Source organism: Taudactylus pleione, unplaced genomic scaffold, assembly GCF_031769625.1.
Source record: "Taudactylus pleione unplaced genomic scaffold, aTauple2 ptg000530l, whole genome shotgun sequence".
Taxonomy (NCBI): Eukaryota; Metazoa; Chordata; class Amphibia; order Anura; family Myobatrachidae; genus Taudactylus; species Taudactylus pleione.
The window spans coordinates 1,220,316-1,244,112 of NW_028284932.1; the positions used below are offsets into that span (position 1 = coordinate 1,220,316).

The 23,797-nt window shown below is 49.2% G+C and overlaps 1 protein-coding gene across 3 annotated transcripts in view; it reads left to right on the forward strand.

Moving 5' to 3' along the window:
• Positions 1-19,674: 19,674 nt before the first annotated feature.
• Positions 19,675-23,797, forward strand: part of SH3BGRL (SH3 domain binding glutamate rich protein like) — an 85,053-nt gene continuing 80,930 nt past the window's right edge. Inside the window, exon 1 of one of the 3 annotated variants that reach the window (XM_088450850.1) lies at positions 19,675-20,490. In XM_088450850.1, coding sequence (XP_088306976.1) covers positions 20,446-20,490 — 45 coding nt within the window. In that variant the 5' untranslated portion in view covers positions 19,675-20,445. Of the gene's footprint in view, positions 20,491-21,425; positions 21,502-21,528; positions 21,650-23,797 lie in introns of those variants that run through there. The other 2 variants (XM_088450851.1, XM_088450852.1) reach the window with 2 other exon arrangements.

Genomic DNA, 23,797 nt, shown 5'->3' on the forward strand with positions numbered 1-23,797 from the left:
CACCTGAGATTTGTCTGTTTTTGTGCCTGCAATTTGTCTCATCAGGTAGCACCTCCCATTATATATATATATATTTAGGGTGTGCAGTCCAGAAATCTTTCCCATATAGTCCATTTAATGTGCTTTATTGCACACCTGAGGGAAAGGAGATGCCCTCAGTCTGGATTAGCACCCCTACCTTATTGGTTTAAAAGCATGGAGTCTTGTAATGAATATGCACACTAGTAATAGGCACAATTCTAGGTAAGTCCTACAAGTTTTATAGACTGTAGTGCAACTTTGGTTTATTTTTGGGGCGCGGGTCCCCCTGGATTGCCTTTGTTGATCTGTTTCAGGGCACCGCATTATAACACATTTTTCTTTTATAACACATTTTAACCCTTCACTGTTTGTTTATTATATATGTACCTCACTTTTTATTTTCATTCTTTATATGCAGCAGTAGCTGCTCCTAACTATCTCTTTCACACTGCACTTTTCTTACTATGGCGGTGCCCTGGGGCGGCTTAGCTGAGCTAGTTTGGGGGTATCCTGTGCTCTGGATTTGAATCGTAGTATGTTAGGGACCTACCCTACAGAGGTTACCTGGATATTGGTGGGTAGGCCCATAACCTTGGCCAAGATTATGCTAAAAACCTCTATTGATTGCAAAATTGTATTGCATTTATATATTATTAATAATTTGGAGTTGTGCACCTGAGATTTGTCTGTTTTTGTGCCTGCAATTTGTCTCATCAGGTAGCACCTCCCATTATATATATATATTTAGGGTGTGCAGTCCAGAAATCTTTCCCATAAACAGTCTCCCACAGTTCTCAGGGATCACATCCAGCTGACAGTGGAGCTTCTACAGTCACACAGATGGATAATCAATTGGCGGAAATCCATGCTAACTCCATTCCAGGAGATGCTCCACCTGGGAGCCTTGTTGGATTCCAGAGCTCAACGAATTTTCCTCACTCTGGACAGGATCTTGACCTTACAAGCCAGAATACGCACCTTTCTCAGCCAGCATCGGGTGTCCGTACACTGGTGCTTGCAGATTCTGAGGTCTTTGGTCTCAACATTCGACATGGTGGAGTACAGTCAGTTCCACTCTCTGCCTCTTCAACGGATCCTTCTAAAGCAATGGATCAAGTCTCTCCCGAGCTTCAAGCACAGACTCTCATTCTTCCAGGAGGTACATCTCTCCCTACTGTGGAGGCTCCAGCGCTCACATCTGGACAAGGGCCGTCCCTTTTGGATCCAGGACTGGGTACTACTCACCACCGATGCAAGCCTTCGGGGGTGGGTGTCAGTAACCTGTCACCTAACCTTTCAGGGTCGTTGGACACGTCAGAAGAACTTTGTGCCATGTGCAAGACTCTGTGTCAAGCACAGCACCTTCTTCAGGGACATTCAGAAAAAGTTACAGCCCGTAGTGGCTTACATAAACCACCAGGGCAGCACTCGCAGTCAAGGAGCCATGCGGGATGTCAGACAAATTCTTCGTTGGCCATAACTTCATCCCAGAGGGAACATGGGCAGAACACACCTGAATGATGAGTTTTAAGGATGTGCTTAAAGGATGGAAGAAGGTCTAACAGAGCGTGAAAGGGCACTGCAGAGATTGGGAGCAGCACAGGATAAATCCTGAATATGGTGCCTGGGGAGGATACAAGGCCATAGTCATTGGAAGAGGGGGGAAGGGAGTGTGGGTGGAAATTAGGCTGGAGATGTAGGGAAGAGGATAAGGGCTTGTAGGTGAGTGAACTTGTTTTAGTATAGGTCAGGGAGCCAAATGAGAGATGAAAGGAAGGCAGGCATCAGTGTTAAGGATAGACTGAAGGGGCGAGGCCAGTTGTCACACGTCTCGGACGGATTATGGATGCGGCCTATATTTTGAGAGTTGGCTAGACCAATGCCTGAGGCATGAAGTCTAATGTGCCGGCGGTATTCACCATGGACCCTCGCAAGAAGGTCTGTACTTGGCTGCGTCCGACGCACAGGTCGCGGCCCTCAGGATAGGCTCCCTTATACAGGTGCTGGCAAACTCTGGATGGAGCGGAGAAGACGTATTGCTTAGTCGACAGGCCGGGTCAGAACCAAAAAGACTAGACGTTTCCAGGGAGCCGGCGAAATTAGGTCACAGGGATTAGCCGAAGTCAAAACCAGATATCAGATGCAGTACCAAGGGTCAGGCGAATTCAGGGTCACAAACGAAGCCAAGGTCAGAAACAGGTAATGGAATACCACAGGAACGCTGGAGTATGGAAAATGAGCATATACTCTGGCACTGGAGTGTTCCAACAGACTTCCTTATATAGGCAGGTCTACCCCAGTCGCTTCCTGTGACATCACTAAGGGCATCTGTATGGCCCTTTAAATTTAACACAGGTCGGCGCGCATGCCCGTGGGGAGCCGCGGTCACCTGCATCAGACTGAGGAGGGAGAGACAGAGAGTAGCGGGGGATGCCGGTGACGCCTCCCCCGCTGCCCCTCCGCAGACCAGCGCCATCGGGCCTGGTAAGCAGGTGCCGGAGTCCGGCGCGCTGTGACACCTGTGAGGTGAAGATTACAGTGATCCAGACGAGAAATAATGAGGGCATGAATTATAGTTCTAGTAGCTGCCAGGGTGATAAAGGGCACTCTGTTCCGCTCACAGACCTGGGTGGAAACCGGATTTATCACAAGCCATAATCAAAAGACCACTCCCAGCTCCTTCTGGCGCCATTTCAATGTGGTGAATTATATAATGTTACAGACCCGTCAGAGCCTCCTGGAAGAACAGCCGCGCGGAGAAGCACCCAGGTCTCCGGCTAGGGGACGTTAGCAGAATGTTTTTAGTAGGTGGCAGTGCCGCCTTAATAAATGTCCCCTGGGGTGGGTATCTTCAGCCCAGACCCAGAGGTTACTATGTGGCCAGTGACTGAAGGCCACCTGCAGCTCACCCACTGATGGGGTTATTGGTGCCTTCACTAAGCGCACTTTTACCTTGTATTCTATCAGATTGTACAGTAATGATGCCATTGGGGTTAACGGGAGTAGACGGGTAATCAGCTCTCTGAATCATCTAGATGTTGTTGTGCATGTATTTTAGAACAAATGTTTTATGGGACTTATACACCTCCTTCCCAGCCATCTGCCAGTGCTCCGTCTTCCAGTTCCCATGTTACACAATGCCATACGCATGTAAAGTGCATATATAGACTTCTTCTTACCTATTGGGAGACACAGGGCTGATGATCAGCTTTATCATATATCACGGCTTATCTGATCATTGTATTTATATAGAGCTTTTCTCCAATAGGACTCAATATAAAGAATATATGTCCCAAGTTTAGCGTATCTGATGGCGAAATATCGACCACTGCTGATAATCCGATGCTTTACTATATCCTAAACGAGGTAATCGTCTCACACATCGATTCCTGAGCTCCGGTAACAGGGAAAGAGCCGCCAGGGTTACACTGTGGGTCACTGTGTTTTAATATTATTTTAACAAGAAAAAAAGTAATATAGTAACTTATCCACTTATCCCACTTTAACTAATCAGAGTTTCCCTCAATACTATGGGGAGACCCAGGGGGTCATTCAGACCCGCTTGCGAGCAAAGGAAGCTCGCAAGCGGGTCGATGTTGCCCCACTGCGCATGCGTCGAGTGCATGTGCGAGACCTGGATAGCGACGGGCTCTCCGACGCTCCGGGTCTCGCACCAAAGGGGGCGCGCTGTCGATGTTGATTGACAGCACGCCCCCTTCGGTGGGCGTGCCGGGGGCGTGGCTGCCAGACGGAGGCGTTCCCATGAGTGTGGGGTCATGTAGTGTTCTCCATACGGCGGGACTCATGTAGTGTTCTCCATCACGGGGGGTGATGTTGTGTTCTGGGTGAAATCTGTGTGTGGGTCACATAGTGTTCACATATGGGTGGACTCCTTGAATGGGGTCATGTAGTGTTCTGCATGGCCTTTGTGTGTGGGGTCACGTAGTGTTCTCATATGGGTGGACTTCTTGTATGGGGAGGATGTAGTGTTCTGGGTGGCCTCTGTGTGTGTGTGTCATGTAATGTTCTCCATATGGGTGGACTCCTTGTATGGGGGGATGTAGTGTTCTGGGTGGCCTCTGTGTGTGGGGTGACGTAGTGTTCTCATATGGGTGGACTCCTTGTATGGGGGGATGTAGTGTTCTGGGTGGCCTCTGTGTGTGGGTCACTGTGTGTCACGTAATGTTCTCCATATGGGTGGACTCCTTGTATGGGGGGATGTAGTGTTCTGGGTGGACTCTGGGCCTGATTCAGAGCCGGACGTCAAGACCATCGCGACCATCAGGCTTGCGACGGAGACCCTGCGGTAGGGTCTCGCTGTCGCAAGCCCAGGAGTGATTTTGGCTCTATCAGAGCCAAAATCACTCCCACTGACATCACTAGTGATGTCAGTGGGGCCGGCTTCAGACGGTAGGCGTTCCCATGGGAACGCCTCCGTCTGGCAGCCACGTCCCCGGCACGCCCACCAAAGGGGGCGTGCTGTCAATCAACATCGACAGCACGCCCCCTTTGGTGCGAGACCCGGAGCGACAGCTTGGCTGTCGTTGTCCGGGTCTCGCGCATGCGCACGACGGAGCTCCCTCCCTCGTGCGCATGCGCATTGGGGGAACATCGACCCGCTTGCGAGCGTCCTGCGACGTGAGCGGGTCTGAATGACCCCCTCTGTGTGTGTGGGGTCACGTAGTATATAGTGTTCTGGGTGGACTCTGTGTGTTTGTGTCACGTAATGTTCTCCATATGGGTGGACTCCTTGTATGGGGTCACGTAGTGTTCTCCATATGGGTGAATACCTTTTCTTTCCTGACCCGGTGTAGTGTCTAAGCCCATGAACTGAGTAGCTGGATAATTGTTCGGTTTTCCCATGTGAATGCCTGGCCCATTATCCTGCTGTTTATCTCCTGGATGAGACATGATATTATTACCAGCTTCATTGTGGCCTCTTAGTGTATCCGGAACATCACACACAGGCTGATAGTGGTTATATTCCAGCTGCATTTCCTGCCATACTGATAGTCTTGGGATAATTATAATCTGTCATTGCTGTCATTTACTGGCCTCGCTGACCAAGGTATAAGGTCATTGTCACCAGAGCCTTCCACCAATCCTCCAGAACTACTGTTATTATGTTACACTGATCACCAGCTGATCCCACACGTGTGCATGTGAACTGAATATACTACACCAGAGGGCGCTGTCTTTATATGCTCAGACACCAAACTGCTGACGTATAAATCAGGCTATAGAAGACTCCTACCACCGTCATCCCAGCAAGGGAGTGTTATGTATCAGCACAGTCTACATTAGCCTAGAGATTAATACAGAACCTCTGCAATGTTCTCCAGGTCACAGTGATGAGCGGATGGTCAGGGTAGAGAGATAATAGACGTGATATAGCAATCAAATCCATAATCATCAAATGGAAAGAACATGGTACCATAACAAACCTGCCAAGAGAGGGCCGCCCACCAAAACTCACAGACCGGGCAAGGAGGGCATTAATCAGAGAGGCAGCACAGAGACCAAAGGTAACCCTGAAGGAGCTGCAGAGTTCCACAGCAGAGACTGGTGTATCTGTGCCTGTGACCACAATAAGCCGTACACTCCATAGAGCTGGGCTTTATGGAAGAGTGGCCAGAAAAAAAGCCATTACTTAGTGATAAAAATAAGAAGACACGATTTGAGTTTGCCAAAAGGCATGTGGGCGACTCCCCAAATGTATGGAGGAAGGTGCTCTGGTCAGATGAGACTAAGGGCCTCATTCAGACCCACTCACGAGCGGCTGTCCGCTCGCAAGTGGGTCGATGGTGTGCACTGCGCATGCGCACGATGGAGGGAGCTCCGTCGTGCGCATGCGCGAGACGCGACGAGCGAAGGACTTTCCTTCGCTTGCTGTGTCTGATCAAAGGGGGCGTGCTGTTGATGTTGATTGACAGCACGCCCCCTTTGGTGGGCGTGCCGGGGGCGTGCCAGCCAGACGGAGGCGTTCCCAAGGGAACGCCTACCGTCTAAAGCCGGCCCCACTGACATCACTAGTGATGTCAGTGGGAGTGATTTTGGCTCTGATATCAGGGCCTAAAATTTTACTTTTTGGCCACCAAGGAAAACGCTATGTCTGGCGCAAACCCAACACATCCCATCACTGCAAGAACACCATCCCCACAGTGACACATGGTGGTGGCAGCATCATGCTGTAGGGATGTATTCAGCAGCAGGGACTGGGAAACTGATTCGAGACGAGGGAAAGATGGATGGTGCTAAATACAGGGATATTCTTCAGCAAAACCTGTGTTAGTCTGTCTGTGATATGAGACTGGGACGGAGGTTCGCCTTCCAGCAGGACAATGACCAGAAGCATACTGCTAAAGCAACACTCCAGTGGTGTAAGGGGAAACATGTAAATGTGTTGGAATGGCCGAGTCATAGCCCAGATCTCAATCCAACTTAGAATCTGTGGTCAGACTTGTAGATTGCTGTTCACAAGCGGAAACCATCCAACATGAAGGAGCTGGAGCAGTTTTGCCTGGGGAATGGGCAAAAATCCCAGGGGCAAGATGTGGCAAGCTCATAGAGACTTATCCAAAGCGACTTCCAGCTGTAATTGCCGCAAAAGGTGGCTCGACAAAGTACTGAGTTTAGGGGGGTGAATAGTTATGCACGCTGAAGTTTTCTATTATGTTGTCCTAAATGTTTGATTCACAAAAAAACAAAAAAAATACAACGTCACAGCTGTAGGCATGTTCTGTGAATGAAATGACGCACACCTCCACACAATCCATTGTAATTCCACGTTGTGAGGCAATTTTATTTTTTCTACATCAAAATTCTACATATTCAATATTGTTGCTATTTTTGTTTTTATTTTTATTTTCAAATTTTATTTTTAACTATATATATTTTTTATTTTATTATTTTCCAATACTTTTATTTTTTAATCTAATTTCTTCATTTTTAGTGGCTTCACAGAAACTGCTACAAATCGATGCGCACAATGGAAATATGGACGGAATTTGCGGGTAATAAGTACCCAGGTGGCTTGGAGCAGACACAAATAACACATTTTATATTTTTTCATGTCATCACTTATAAATAAATGTGCAGGATCCCCCTCCCCCAACTGTCCATGAATCAGCCTTTATATCTGTACAGTGAGGGTTCCGGGCCCTGTACAGTCACTTATTACGCGCTGCTCCTGCAGTTATCATGTATTAGAACAACTCGGATACAATTAGCAGCTTCACAGTCACCACTGGCAAATCCACACTTATGCCAGGGTCACAGCACCCCTCCCCTGTGCCACCTCCCCGGGAGCAGGTGGATGTAAGGGCAGAATCACCATCGGCACATAGGGGTGTGCCCACTTTCTGGGCATGTGCAAAGTCATTTAATGCAAGGTGCGCCAGTTGGCGTCAGGCCCTTGGAGTGGTTGGACTATTCTCCATTGCACGTTAGTGCACCAGGGGCCTGGATCAGCAAGGATCGCTATTGCGATTACGCACGCAATCGGCCAATTGCGTTCTGTGCATGCGTATGCAGTGCGCATACACGAAGACTCCACTTCTGATCGCAGTGACTACGCAGACCCATTGCAGAGTGATTGACAGGAAGTACAGTTTGGGGGTGCTGACAGGGGGTGTGCGGTGAAACGCAGACGTGCCAGTGCGTTTGAACGCTGTTGCTGGAGCGCGCATAAATTAGCCATTGCGATGCTGTACACAGCTCGCAGCCTTGCTAAGTATCACGGATGTGTGTAAGGTAAGGTGAGCGTCCTTATGTTAGGCTGCGTATGGCGTTGCGATTGCAATCATTAGCATATCTTCACAGTGAGGCTGCGTATGTAATCGCAGCTGTGTTCATTATTGAATAAGGCCCCAGGAACGCTGCAGGGAACAATAAGAATGACAGCTTGAATGGCACCAACGTTCCGCAGTATGCCATGTTACCATCCTGCTTCTAGCTGGTGAATAATGGTAACATTTCATATAGGCATATTACAGCACTATGCCATTCCATGTGTAATGGATATTATAGTCAGGCATTGGGCCTCCAGCTGTTTTGGGGACTTTTTGTTCCTTACCCCGGCCCATTCCTATATCAGTGTTTAATTTATATAGTTATTTATGTTTTTGTACAAGAACATTTAGGGAACGTTTGCACAGAACTATATCCTGCAATACAGTCATATCACCACCGGGTGGCAGCCATGCTTTACTCCTACCAGGGACCTGACACAACATGCATTGCTGTGTGCTCGTCTCTAAAATCAAACAATCATTGCATTATAACATCATGACCATTACAGGCAGTGGGCCTGATTCAGAGAGGATCATTATTGCGATCGCGGTAGCAATCGTGCACGCAGTTCTGCAGCGAAAGTATGCTTGTACTTGCAACCGTAAAGCACTCTCGCTGACAACATGCAGACGCCCACTTCCCCTCTCGCACATCCGTACTATCATGCAATCCAGGCAAAACATTGGTACCATCGGAGCCACTCGCATGTCTAAGACAGGTCTGACCCTACAGCTAAACTGCTACCTTTCCTGCGCGCAGAGAGTACTCAGGCTGCGTATGGCATCACAGTGGCTAATTGATGCACGCCCCTGCAGAGGTGTTCAAACGCACTGGCACGCCTGCATATCCCTGCCCCCCCCCTCCCCATCACCACCCCCAAATGCCACTTCCTGTCAATCACTCTGTGATGGGTCTGCGCAGTCACTGTGATCACAGTGGTGCCTTCGCGCAATCGGCCATCTGTGTGCGCTTTAGCAGTTGCGATCTTTGCTGAATCAGGCCCAGTGTTGGGGGAAATGAAGGCGTTATCTCCAGCAGTTTGGGGGCATCAAACTTTATGGAATTAACTTTAAAAATGTGATCTTTCGTCCTTCTAAAGTCTGAATGAATGGATCTAACGTTCCTGCTAAATATGATGATAATGTAAACAAATATACCAATATTTAGAGTAGCTGGTGCCGCCTTATACAGAGTAATTAGTTTCCCCTCCTTCTTCGACTATCATTCCATGGTATATTGCTTTCAGCTTATGTAGATATTCCATTTGTGGGCTGCAGTAATCTATTATGTCACCTGTTCCCGGTAAATGGAAAGGCTGCAGTCTATATTGGATTATCTGACAAATGGCCAGCCCGCTCTGTGTAGGCGGCTTGTGGTCTTCTTCCTATAGGTATCAGTGGGAGCTATAAATCACAGGCAGCCAGTGCACCCTCCGTACTGGTAGCCTAGATGATGAGGACGGCACAGGCCGCACAAAACTGTCCCCAATAGAGGGACAAACTCGCTGGCAGCTTTTTATCTGAATAGAACAAAATTTACATATTTCTGAAACCTAAAGAAGCTTAAACTCACTAACGAGTGAGTCTGTAAGACCCCCTAACGTTCAGCTTATTACAGACCTCCACTCCGCAAATGGCAGGATGTGCGGGCATGGTTACAATCAGTGGCGGCTCCAGAGGTGGGGCCAAAATTCAAATAGGGGAGCCCTACAGGTGGCATGAATAGGGTGCCCACCGGGGCCGTAGCTAAGGTAGTGCGGCCGGTGCCATTGCACATGGCACCACAGGTCAGGGGGCGCTGTTTGGGCCTGTCACATTTCTGTTTATTATTATTTTTGCTTGTAGCTTCCTCTTATTTCATCCCCAGCATCTCCTGGCCTCCCCTATTTCTTCCCTGGCCCTTCCCCATGAGGCCATGGCCCTCTCTCAGGTGCACTATATTGTGTCCCTATTTATCCCCAGCATCTCCTGGCCTCCCCTATCTCTTCCCTGGCCCTTCCCCATGAGGCCATGGCCCTCTCTCAGGTGCACTATATTATATCCCTATTTATCCCCAGCATCTCCTGGCCTCCCCTATCTCTTCCCTGGCCCTTCCCCATGAGGCCATGGCCCTCTCTCAGGTGCACTATATTATGTCCCTATTTATCCCCAGCATCTCCTGGCCTCCCCTATATCTTCCTTGGCCCTTCCCCATGAGGCCATGGCCCTCTCTCAGGTGCACTATATTATGTCCCTATTTATCCCCAGCATCTCCTGGCCTCCCCTATCTCTTCCCTGGCCCTTCCCCATGAGGCCATGGCCCTCTCTCAGGTGCACTATATTATGTCCCTATTTATCCCCAGCATCTCCTGGCCTCCCCTATCTCTTCCCTGGCCCTTCCAGATGAGGCCATGGCCCTCTCTCAGGTGCACTATATTATGTCCCTATTTATCCCCAGCATCTCCTGGCCTCCCCTATCTCTTCCCTGGCCCTTCCAGATGAGGCCATGGCCCTCTCTCAGGTGCACTATATCATGTCCCTATTTATCCCCAGCATCTCCTGGCCTCCCCTATCTCTTCCCTGGCCCTTCCCCATGAGGCCATGGCCCTCTCTCAGGTGCACTATATTATGTCCCTATTTATCCACAGCATCTCCTGGACTCCCCTATCACTTCCCTGGCCCTTCCCCATGAGGCCATGGCCCTCTCTCAGGTGCACTATATTATGTCCCTATTTATCCCCTGCATCTCCTGGCCTCCCCTATCTCTTCCCTGGCCCTTCCCCATGAGGCCATGGCCCTCTCTCAGGTGCACTATATTATGTCCCTATTTATCCCCAGCATCTCCTGGCCTCCCCTATCTCTTCCCTGGCCCTTCCCCATGAGGCCATGGCCCTCTCTCAGGTGCACTATATTATGTCCCTATTTATCCCCACCATCTCCTGGCCTCCCCTATCTCTTCCCTGGCCCTTCCCCATGAGGCCATGGCCCTCTCTCACGTGCACTATATTATGTCCCTATTTATCCCCAGCATCTCCTGGCCTCCCCTATCTCTTCCCTGACCCTTCCCCATGAGGCCATGGCCCTCTCTCAGGTGCACTATATTGTGTCCCTATTTATCCCCAGCATCTCCTGGCCTCCCCTATCTCTTCCCTGGCCCTTCCCCATGAGGTCATGGCCCTCTCTCAGGTGCACTATATTATGTCCCTATTTATCCCCAGCATCTCCTGGCCTCCCCTATCTCTTCCCTGGCCCTGTCCCATGAGGCCATGGTCTTCTCTCAGGTGCACTATATTATATCCCTATTTATCCCCAGCATCTCCTGGCCTCTCCTATCTCTTCCCTGGCCCTTCCCCATGAAGACATGGTCCTCTCTCAGGTGCACTATATTATGTCCCTATTTATCCCCAGCATCTCCTGGCCTCTCCTATCTCTTCCCTGACCCCTCCCCATGAGGCCATGGCCCTCTCTCATTTGCACTATATTATGTCCCTATTTATCCCCAGCATCTCCTGGCCTCCCCCTATCTCTTCAGTGGCCCTTTCCCATGAGGCCATGGCCCTCTCTCAGGTGCACTATATTATGTCCCTATTTATCCCCAGCATCTCCTGGCCTCCCCCTATCTCTTCAGTGGCCCTTTCCCATGAGGCCATGGCCCTTTGTTGGGTGCACTATATTATGTCCCTATTTATCCCCAGCATCTCCTGGCCTCCCCTATCTCTTCCCTGGCCCTTTCCCATGAGGCCATGGCCCTTTGTTGGGTGCACTATATTATGTCCCTATTTATCCCCAGCATCTCCTGGCCTCCCCTATCTCTTCCCTGGCCCTTCCCCATGAGGCCCTGGCCCTTTGTTGGGTGCATTATGTCCGTTTGAAAAATGAGGGGGGCGCCAATGCTCTTTCTGGCACAGGGCACCAAAAAGTCTAGTTACGGCTCTGGTGCACATAAACACAAAACATGGGGGAGGGAATAGGGCAGCACATGGACCGACAAATCCATAGGCTCCCAGCTTGCGAAACCTCATCTGGTCGCGTCCACGTTGTGCCAACGCAGATCCCCTGAGCAAAACGTACAGGGGGTTCCCCATGAATCTCATCCCAGCCCTGCCTGATTCCTCACCTGCTATACAGACCAGGTAGAGATCCTAGCACTGACAATAAGGGTTGTGCGCCCTAGCAGCTGACATAACATGGAATGATTAGTACAATAGAGGACCTATGAGGGATTATACTCTGTAAGAATGTACATGCACTATACACCATGGAAACAGTGTGTTATAGAGCCACAGATGCTGGCCTTGTTCCTATAGTGCTGTCATGCTCCGTATGTTGTGCCTTATTGCACATAGTAGCTTAGTATAGTTATATGAGGCCCATACATACATTTACTATAGATTGAAATATTAATCTTTGGGTAATTACACTGCTGAACAGAGATTATCTGCTATAAACTGAAATATTAATCTTTGGGGAACTGGACAAAAATGTATATATAATGTATATATGTTTTGGCATGCTGTCCTCCGATTGGTTGTTTAAGGGCCTGATTCAGCACGTTTTGCAATTGTGATCGCAGCTGTGTAATTGCACGCAATGCAGCTGCGAAAATATGCTAAAGCCTGCTGCTGCTCAGCCAGCATAGTGCGTATACATCGGTAACATCGGCCACCGCTCAGCCAGCATAGTGCGTATACATCGGTAACATCGGCCACCGCTCAGCCAGCATAGTACATATACAGCAGTAACATCGGCCACCGCTCAGCCAGCATAGTACATATACAGCAGTAACATCGGCCACCGCTCAGCCAGCATAGTACATATACAGCAGTAACATCGGCCACTGCTCAGCCAGCATAGTACGTATACAGCGGTAACATCGGCAACCGCTCAGCCAGCATAGTACATATACAGCAGTAACATCGGCCACCGCTCAGCCAGCATAGTACATATACAGCAGTAACATCGGCCACCGCTCAGCCAGCATAGTACATATACAGCAGTAACATCGGCCACCGCTCAGCCAGCATAGTACATATACAGCAGTAACATCGGCCACCGCTCAGCCAGCATAGTACATATACAGCAGTAACATCGGCCACTGCTCAGCCAGCATAGTACGTATACAGCGGTAACATCGGCAACCGCTCAGCCAGCATAGTACATATACAGCAGTAACATCGGCCACCGCTCAGCCAGCATAGTACATATACAGCAGTAACATCGGCCACCGCTCAGCCAGCATAGTACATATACAGCAGTAACATCGGCAACCGCTCAGCCAGCATAGTACATATACAGCAGTAACATCGGCCACCGCTCAGCCAGCATAGTACATATACAGCAGTAACATCGGCCACCGCTCAGCCAGCATAGTACATATACAGCAGTAACATCGGCCACTGCTCAGCCAGCATAGGGCCTGATTCAGAGCTGGCCCTCTGGTTTTGCAGAACGGCCTCCTGGCCGCTCGCATAGCTGTGGGTAACCATCCAAAGCTATAGCGAGCGGCCATGATGATGCCTGAAGACATGCTGTAAAAACAGTGCAGACAACTCCTTGTCAGATGGTAACTTGACGAGAGGAATGCAATGCACCATTTTGCAAAAACGGTCTACGATGGTCCAGATGATCGTACAACGGGAAGACACAGGAAGGTCCACGACAAAGGGCCTGATTCAGAGCCGCTCGCTCTGAATCAGGGCCAGGCTTTTTTTTTTGGAGCGGCCTCTTGGTTACCACCCACAGCTATAGTGAGCGGCTATGATGATGGTCGCAATGGTCAAGACCATCGCGACCATCCGGCTTTCGACGAGACCCTTGTGGTAGGGTCTCGCCCATCGCAAGCCCCAGAGAGCTTTCGGCTCTAACAGGGCCGGAAGCTCTCCACTGACATCACTTGTGATGTCAGTGGGGCTGCCCCCAAATGGCAGGCGTTCTCATGGGAACGCCGCCGTTTGGGCAGCCACCCCCCTGGCCCGCCCACCAAAGGGGGAAAGCTGTCACTCAACATCGACAGCTTGCCCCCTTTGGTGCAAGACCTGGAGCGACGGATTGCCCATCGCTAGCCGGGTCTCACGCATGCGCACGACGGAGCCGGCTCCGTCATGCGCATGCGCTGTGGGCCACCATCAACCTGGTTGCGAGCGCTCAGCGCTTGCGACCGGGTCTGAATCAGGGTACATGGGTACACGGTTTGGAAGGCATTGGAAGAGGACACAACAGACCTTGCAGAGAAGTCCTGAGGGTCTTATTTCTAGAACATACATCACAGGCCAGGACAAATTCACGAGTGTCTCTAGATATGAACTGCCACCACACAGATCGCGACAAAAGTTCAAATGTTTTAGAAATGCCAGGATGACCCCCTGCCTTAGAGGAATGAAAGTCCTTCAAAATAGCCTTACGAAGTCTCACTGGGACAAAAAGCACCCCTGACTGCTTATAAAGCAATCTGCCAAGGTCCTGGTGACTGTACAATGGATCCTGGAAGCCGGAATGATGGTCCCTTCCGAAGCCCTGGAAGACTGACTGACGGAGAAGCTTGGGACAGGGCATCTGCATTAATATTCTTGGATATAGGTCAGAACAAAATCACATAATTAAAACGGGTAAAGAAAAGAGCCCATTGTGCCTGCCTCGCATTCAACCTTTTCGCTGTCTCTATGTAGGCCAGATTTTTGTGATCAGTGAGAACTGTCACTACATGGTTAGCCCCCTCTAACCAATGCCTCCAGTCCTCAAAGGCCCACTTAATAGCCAACATCTCTCGGTTGCCCACATCATAATTCTTCGCTGAACCGAATTTCCTAGAGAAGAAAGCACACGGGTGCAGTTTACCGTCCTTGATATCTTTCTGAGAAAGGATAGCCCCCACTCCAATCTTGGACGCGCCGACCTCTACGATGAATGGTAGCTCTGGATTCAGGTGTCGGAGGACAGGAGCAGACACAAAAGCCGCCTTCAAAGTGTCAAAGGCTTGAATGGCCCCAGGTGACCAATTCGCAACCTCAGCTCTTTTTTTGGTTAGCTCCACGATGGGGAAGATTATGGCAGAAAAGGACTTGATGAATCTGAGCTAATAATTCGCAAAGAATAGAAACCGCTGAATGGCCTTCAATGTAGTGGGTTGTTCCCAGTCCAGGATGGCCTTATCCTTGCCAGGATCCATGGAGAAACCTTGCGAAGAAATACTGTAGCCCAAGAATGACACCTCCTTAACCTTTAACTCGCACTTTTCTAGTTTGGCATACAGGTTATTATCCAGTAATCTTCGCAAGATCTGCCTGACATGTCCCCGATGTTCCTCCACGGACTTAGAATAGATGAGGATGTCATCTAAATAAACTACTGCAAAGACTCCCAAGAAATCCCTTAGCACCTCACTAATGAAATTTTGAAACATGGCTGGGGCGTTGAAAAGGCCAAATGGCATAACTAAGTACTCAAAATGTCCTGAATGGCTGTTAAAGGCCGTCTTCCACTCATCCCCTTTTCTGATGCAAATGAAGTTATATGCGCCTCTGAGGTCAATTTTCGAGAAGATGGACGCCTCACTCAGTTGTTCAAAGAGAACGGAGATGAGCGGCAAGGGATATGCATTTTTTACTGTGATTTTGTTCAGTCCACGGAAGACAATGCAGGGTCGGAGGGATCCGTATTTATTCTGGAAAAAGAAGAATCCCGCTCCCACTGGGGATTTGAATGGACAAATTAATCCTTTAACCAGAGCTTCCTGAATGTAGTCCTGCATGGCTTTATCCTTCGGAATGGACAAAGCATATAATCTGCCCTTGGGAAACCTAGCACCGGGTAATAAATCGATGGCGCAGTCGAACGGTCGTGAGGCGGCAGGACATCAGCGTTTTTCTTAGAAAAAACCTCGGCTAGGTCACGATATGGAGCCGGAGCTGACAAGGCGACTGCAGCAGCTAGATGAATAGGTCGGGACAGACATTGAGATAAACAAGATGAACCCCATTCCAGAATTTCACCTACTACTACTGGGACCAGCGGACACTGTAGGAGAAGAAACAACAATTTATCCTCTATGTAGGGCACCACTCGACAGCTGCAAAGGAGGAGACCGAAAAAGCTCTGGTGCCTCAGAAAGACTGGTTCCACCCAGTCCAATCACTGACACAGGAGTGGATAATAGCAGCAGGGTCAGAGACAAAGTTTGGCAAAAGGACATGTCCATGAAATTATCCGCTGCTCCACTATCAAAGAATGCAGGAACAGATGTTTGCATGTTGGATGGATAACTGTGGTTAAAAGGACAGAATTTTCTGGGGAGATGGATGCAAGGCTTTGATGTACCTCCCCTAGTTCACCTAGACCTCGCCTTTTCCCTACTTTAGAGGACAAAGTTGGGCAACATGACCTCTACCACCACAGTAAAGATATAAACCCAACGAGCGTCTTTTACATTTCTCTTCAGCCGGAAGATGAAATGCTCCCAGCTGCATAGGTTCCTCAGACTCGGACGAAGCCATCCATAATGGAGACCGAGGGGATTGAGAAGGTAACTTCTTCTCTACTCGACATTCCCGGAGTCGTCGGTTGACACGAATAGCCAGGTTCATGAGGTCGTCCAGGGAACTTGGAGCAGGATATTGGACAAGGATATCCTTGATTTCATCCGATAAACCCCAATGAAACTGGTTTCGCAAGGCAGGATCATTCCAGCCTGCATTGACAGCCCATTTACGGAACTGCGTACAATATTCTTCTGCAGCTGTTTTCTTGCTTTAGCGACCACAGATTTGCCTTCGCCATGGCCACTTTATCCAGTGGCGTACCAACTGAAGCTTCCTGGCATGCTTAGGATACCGAATGTCTTCCATATCTCTCTCCTGAAATGCTGGTCCTTAATTAGTTTTAGACACTCTCCGACTGCCCTTTGGCTGTTCCAGCAGATCAGCAGGAGGAAAACAAGGTAAAACAGACACTGGACTCCAGAATTTATCGAGGTACAGTTCTATTCATTGTGGACTGAAAAGGGTTTGGTCCCAAAGAATGCTGTTGGGTCAAAGCCTCGGATATTCATGCACCTCAACTTCTCTGTAAATTCATCAAAAGTACCATGGCAAGCCATTTGTGGACTGTTCGGTGCCCGCCCCCAGAGGAAGGGGGGTAATGTCACAGTGTGCCGGACACTGGGGCTCACTTACAGGGTCCAGCAGCAATTGTCGGCAGCTGGGCAGCGGGTTCTCCGTGCCCACTGCTGAAGTCCCCTCCTCTCCCTCTGACTCCAGCGGTAGTTCTTATCTGTGGCTCCCATAAGGCTGCGAGCACCATTCAGAATCAAATTTAAAGAGGCAAGTGTGCTATAATGACGTCACTCTGTGCGGCAAAATTGACAGCTTCACTCAGTCGCTGGCTTTAACCCATGGCCACTGCACATCAGATTTGGAGGTCTGTTTTGTGACCATATCACAGCATCTTGGCCTAACGGAACCACCTGGGAAGCCTTTAATCCAGGTACCTGGACTTTCCATTAAAGTTAATATGCTGAAGATTGATAGCAGCTGTGAGTACAACATTTATTTAACATCATTGAGACGTGATCTATTACCATCTATGGATCTCCATAATATTGCTATCAACTAAAGTGGAATCATTTGTGGTGTTTTGTGGCACAAGGGGATATTTATCATTTAAAGAGCTTTTAGTCTACCACCAGGCACTTTATTGGCTGATTGGCAGAGGGACTTCTGGATTAGTTCTCTTGTTCAAAAACATTTGGAATTGTCCACTGTCTCAGATTCTCTCAGAGGAAGTTTTACCCACTTTTAAACTTTGCAACATTTGGTTACATTCTAAATACCAAGAGACAATTTAATTGTTACTTTGGCAGTCAAGTATTTAGTATATCAAGTGTGGCGGTCATATATTGACTTTCCAGTTTACTTATATGGTTTTCATGCATCTTAATATGTGTATTTATCCACTTTCCTACCTTTGACTCCATGGAAATATGTTTTTTAATTTATTAAACCTCATTATAATATTTTATTCAATCATTTATTTTTTTAATTGATTATTTTCTGTTTATTATTTATGCCTATTGGACTCTGCGCTTCCTTCAACTGTGTTTTTTATTTGCATTATCTTAATATATAAGGAGGATCTTGGACACAGGGCCTGATTCAGAGCCGGACGCTCTGACCAGAGCGCTCGCTCTGAATCAGTGCCCTCCTATCTAAAAATGGAGCGGCCAAAAAGATGGTCGCGATGGTCAACACCATCGCGACCATCGGGCTTACGAAGAGACCCTGCGGTAGGGTCTCGGTGACCGCAAGCCCTGGAGTGATTTTGGCTCTATCAGAGCCAAAATCACTTCCACTGACCTCACTAGTGAGGTCAGTGGGGCCGGACCCAGACGGTAGGCGTTCCCATGGGAACGCCTCCGTCTGGCAGCCACGCCCCTGGCACGCCCACCAAAGGGGGCATGCTGTCAGTCACCATCGACAGCACGCCCACTTTGGTGCCAGACCCAGAGCGACAGCTTGGCTGTCGCTGTCTGGGTCTCACGCATGCACACGATGGAGCTCCCTCCGTCGTGCGCATGCGCATTGGGGTAACATCGGCCCACTTGCGAGTGTCCTGCGCTCGCGAGTGGGTCTGAATGACCCCCACAGAGTGTAGGCTCACCTATCTCCAGCATTCTGACATCTGTGTATCCTGACATCTATTCCTGACCTCGTTTATAGTGAGCTGAGGGCCCGATTCAGACCTGCTCGCTAGGCTGCATTCACTCACAGCCGGCCGATTGTTAAAAACTGCGCATATGTAAAAGACACAGTGCGCGTGCGCGAAGCAGTCATAGCGGTCGGGAGACGATCGCTCTCAGCATACAGCCAGCCCGCTAGATTGAGTGACAGGACGGGCCATTTGTGGGTGGTAACAGGGGAAGGAAAAGGGAAATGAGGGTGTGGATGTGCAAACGCAGGCGTGTCTGAGCGTCAAAACGCCGTTCTTTGGGCGTGCATAATTAACTTGGAAGCATCGTAGTACACGTCACCTGGTTGTACCTCAAGGGCTGGGTGCAGCTCCGATGGCTCTCGATGTTGCTGAATAATTATACACTTCCTGGAGATGATGTGTGCTTACACTGAAAAGTGGGCGTCATTACACCGGTGTGCGATCACTCTGCCGTCGCTCTCTAAGACATAGAGGGCATCCTTAAGCCTGGCCGTGCAATCAAGGAATTTGCATATCCGCCCTCTGACGGCTGTGAGAGAGCGCAGCATTGCGAATGGGTCTGAATGAGCTCCTGATTCCATCTGATCCTTTGGTACTGCGTCTGGCGATTCCGGTTTTGACCTTGGCTATTCTTGGTGACCTGCTTCAGTCTAACCCCTAGTACTATACAGTTCATCTGGTTTTAACTCAGCTTGTCGACTACGCTTGTATGCCTTACGGCGCACTTCCAACTACAGTCCAGTGCACACCACCAGCTGTACTAGCAAACCCAGTCGGAGGGCCGTGACCTGCATGTCGGGGTCCCTGGTTCCTACGGAAGGAACAGGGAAATGTCTCCACCCCCGGGGGCGGAGCGCGGATGTCGGGCTATACACTGTGAGATTTCTCTCACAGTGTATGCCGGCGACTTCTGCGGCTGGCAGGCTGCCAGATAAAATGTCTGTCGGTCTGACAGACATTTTATCTGGTAGTGTATGCCCAGCATAATCCATTACATCAGCTGCTGGAAGCTGGAGCAGTTACAGGTGTGTTTCCCAATGACGGGCTGATCCAGACATCCTGAGCTGGAAATTTCCCAGCTACACAGCGACAGTGAACACTGCTGGGATTGTTCATTGTGCAGCTGTGTTTTTTTTTTTTTTTGCCGGGTTAAATAAAGTTAATTGATAGAAAAAAAAGAACCTCCCAGTTTGCAGAGTGCAGACGAGTGGGAGAGAGCAGAATCCAGCAACTGCTGCTACAGTAACATCATCATCATCATCATCATATCATCCAGCCCCAATCACCCAGAGCAGGAGGGAGGGCACCAGCATCTGCCACAGTCACCCAGAGCAGGAGGGCACCAGCATCTGCCCCAATCACCCAGAGCAGGAGGGAGGGCACCAGCATCTGCCACAGTCACCCAGAGCAGGAGGGCACCATCATCTGCCACAGTCACCCAGAGCAGGAGGGCACCAGCATCCTGCCACAATCACCCAGAGCAGGAGGGCACCAGCATCTGCCACAGTCACCCAGAGCAGGAGGGCACCAGCATCCTGCCACAATCACCCAGAGCAGGAGGGCACCAGCATCTGCCACAGTCACCCAGAGCAGGAGGGCACCAGCATCTGCCACAATCACCCAGAGCAGGAGGGCACCAGCATCTGCCACAGTCACCCAGAGCAGGAGGGCACCAGCATCTGCCACAGTCACCCAGAGCAGGAGGGCACCAGCATCTAGCCCCTGCCACAATCACCCAGAGCAGGAGGGCACCAGCAGAGTCATCCAGAGCAGGAGGGTTCTTGCAGTATCATCCAGAGCAAGAGGGCACCAGCAGCATCATTCAGAGCAGGAGGGCACCAGCATCCAGAGCAAGAGGGCACCAGCACCAGCATCCAGAGCAGGAGGGCACCAGCAGCATCATCCAGCCGCCATCTACCAGAGCTCCTCCGCCACCTAGACACCATCACCCAGGATGGTGATCAAAGTTTATATTGCAAGCTCCTCTGGCTCCACATCGGTAAGAAGTGCCCATTACACCCATGAACAGTAGCATTGGGTGGGGGGTACCTGCAGAACCCCCAGTTACTTGTATAGATCGCTATTGGTACCATCATACCCTCCAACATGACCCCTTCCACCAGGTACTGTACACAGTGCTCTGCTCCTGGGTTTCCCACATACTGTATGAGTGCAGCTACCTGTGTTCTCATCAGTGAATCAGGTCAGCACAGGTGGCTGCAATCGCACATTATTAGTGGGAAGCCCAGGAGCAGAGCATTGTGTACCAGGTGGAAGAGGGTATGGAAGTGGGAAGCCCAGGAGCAGAGCATTGTGTACCTGGTGGAAGAGGTCATGTTGGAGGGTGTGTATGTGGGAAGCCCAGGAGCAGAGCATTGTGTACCTGGTGGAAGAGGACATGTAGGAGGGTGTGTATGTGGGAAGCCCAGGAGCAGAGCATTGTGTATCAGGTGGAAGAGGTCATGTAGGAGGATGTGTATGTGGGAAGCCCAGGAGCAGAGCATTGTGTACCAGGTGGAAGAGGTCATGTTGGAGGGTGTGTATGTGGGAAGCCCAGGAGCAGAGCATTGTGTACCTGGTGGAAGAGGACATGTAGGAGGGTGTGATAGTCCCTATTGCAATCTGTACAAGTAACTGGAGGGTTCTCCATGTACACCTAGCCCCAAAATATAGGGATTGCATTATTCTGAATGGCAAGCTGCAGACATATGGACATACTGCTAATGTAGGGGCAATAATATTGGGACTGGTGGATTAAAGTAGCTGGCAGGACAGACTGGGCATAGTGTAGAACAGGGATAGCCAACCTCGGTCCTCGAGGGCTACCAACAGTTCACGTTTTCCAGATCACCTAGCTGGTGCACAGGTGTATTCGCTACTCACTAACACATTTGAAAAGATCCACAGGTGAAGCTAATTATTTCACTTGTGATTCTGTGAGGAGACCTGGAAAATATGCACTGTTGGTAGCTCATGAGGACCTTGGCTGGCTACCCCTGGTGTAGACGATGTATGTGTTACAGCTGTGCAGTATCTGGCTTGTGAGAGGGATTTTCCTTGTGCTCTGTGGTCTGCTATGGGTGTGTCTGAGCACCCCAGTATTGTGCTGCCACTAGCCATGTCTATGCATCATCCAGGCCGATGGGAGGAGGGGTAATGTGAGTGCCACTGATTCATATATTAAGTTGTCTCCTAAGTCTGTTGCCAGGGGTCCTTGTGGAGCCACAGTGGTGTGATATGGTTTTGTGAGTGGGATGTTTTCAGAGTAGCTGCTTTGTTCTGTATAGAATAAAGAAAAACATTTGTATTCTGTCTCCCAGCCAGATGTGGGTGGTGGGACAGGTCAGCCGCTAGCTGGGCGAGCAGGGACTCTGGTACTGCTGTGATTACAGATACAATCCTGCAGAATGAGCATAATATAGCACTGTACAATCTCATATCCCTCAGTACTACAACTCCCAGCATCCGGTCATAGCTGGGTGAGCAGGGACTCTGGTACTGCTGTGATTACAGATACAATCCTGCAGAATGAGCATAATATAGCACTGTACAATCTCATATCCCTCAGTACTACAACTCCCAGCATCCAGTCATAGCTGGGCGAGCAGGGACTCTGGTACTGCTGTGATTACAGACATAATCCTGCAGAATGAGCATAATATAGCCCTGTATAATCTCATGTCTCTCAGTACTACAACTCCCAGCATCCGGTCATAGCTGGGCGAGCAGGGACTCTGGTACTGCTGTGATTACAGACATAATCCTGCAGACTGGGTATAATATAGCACTGTGCAATCTATATCCCTCAGTACTACAACTCCCAGCATCCAGTCATAGCTGTAGAGGTGTAGTCCACATACACCAATCTCTCTGGGGATTCTCACCAGTACATTCAGTTGCACTGGTTGGAGAAACCATTGGGTGTTAGTGTGCGTAGCTGCCTGACTGGTGATGTATAAATGGGAGTTATGTGATTTTGTGCAGCTTTATAGCTGTAAGTAACATTAATGACCCCTACTAAGGAAGTAATAAAACACACTGGAGACTTTGTAGCAACTTTTATATGCATTTGAATTTTGCATCAGAGAACTATATAAAGGGATATTTATAAACAAAAGGTGAATATTATTATTATTATTATCCTTTATTTATATGGCGCCACAAGTGTTCCGCAGCGCCTTACGCAGTACATAAACAAAAAGTGTTTAACAGTATAATACAAATACAATGGAGGACAAGGACAGATATAATATACATAGACACACAAATACATTTCTGACCATATGCCAGTAGAACATGGTCTTAGTAAAGGCATTCGGGCGGCCCCAGACTCTGGTAATAAGGTCAGGTCTAGTGCTATATTAGGTGCAGATGTGCCATAGGGCACAGACCATCCTGTGACCTGGTTCTGGCTATTACATAATAACAGTATTCAGAGCTCGCTGCTTCCTAACATCTGTAATGGATTACAGGGCTCCGTGCGCCCACTCTGCTGTAGCGCTGTCTGGTGTCGGCTTACAGAGCATTATAAGCTGTAATTCACCTCTGTATCTCCGAGCCCAGAGACGCTGGTAACAAACCTTTGCACTCTGACATCGACCTTATTATTACAGCCCAGGGCACAGATAAAGAGCTTACAGTCTATTGTATTACTCACACTGCGTTATGCCATAATTCCTGCACAAATGTCTCTTTGCTCAGGATTATGCCAAATGAGGTAACAGTGCTATTTATTACTGCAATTACACCTGAGATATCACAGATAAAGGTCCTGATTCAGGTGCATGGCGACTGCCGGCGATGGCATTCACACAGAGATGCCCACCACCTGCAGCACTCACCCGCCTACTGTGCTGGGTACAGTGTTATAGGTGCTGCTCTGTATACTATACAAGGTATAATGTGCTCCCAAATGGCTATACTGTGCTGGGTATAGTGTTATAGGCGCTGCTCTGTATACTATACAAGGTATAATGTGCACCCTAATGGCTATACTGTGCTGGGTATAGTGTTATAGGCGCTGCTCTGTATACTATACAAGGTATAATGTGCTCCCTAATGGCTATACTGTGCTGGGTATAGTGTTATAGGCGCTGCTCTGTATACTATACAAGGTATAATGTGCTCCCTAATGGCTATACTGTGCTGGGTATAGTGTTATAGGCGCTGCTCTGTATACTATACAAGGTATAATGTGCTCCCTAATGGCTATACTATACAAGGTATAATGTGCTCCCTAATGGCTATACTGTGCTGGGTATAGTGTTATAGGCGCTGCTCTGTATACTATACAAGGTATACTGTGA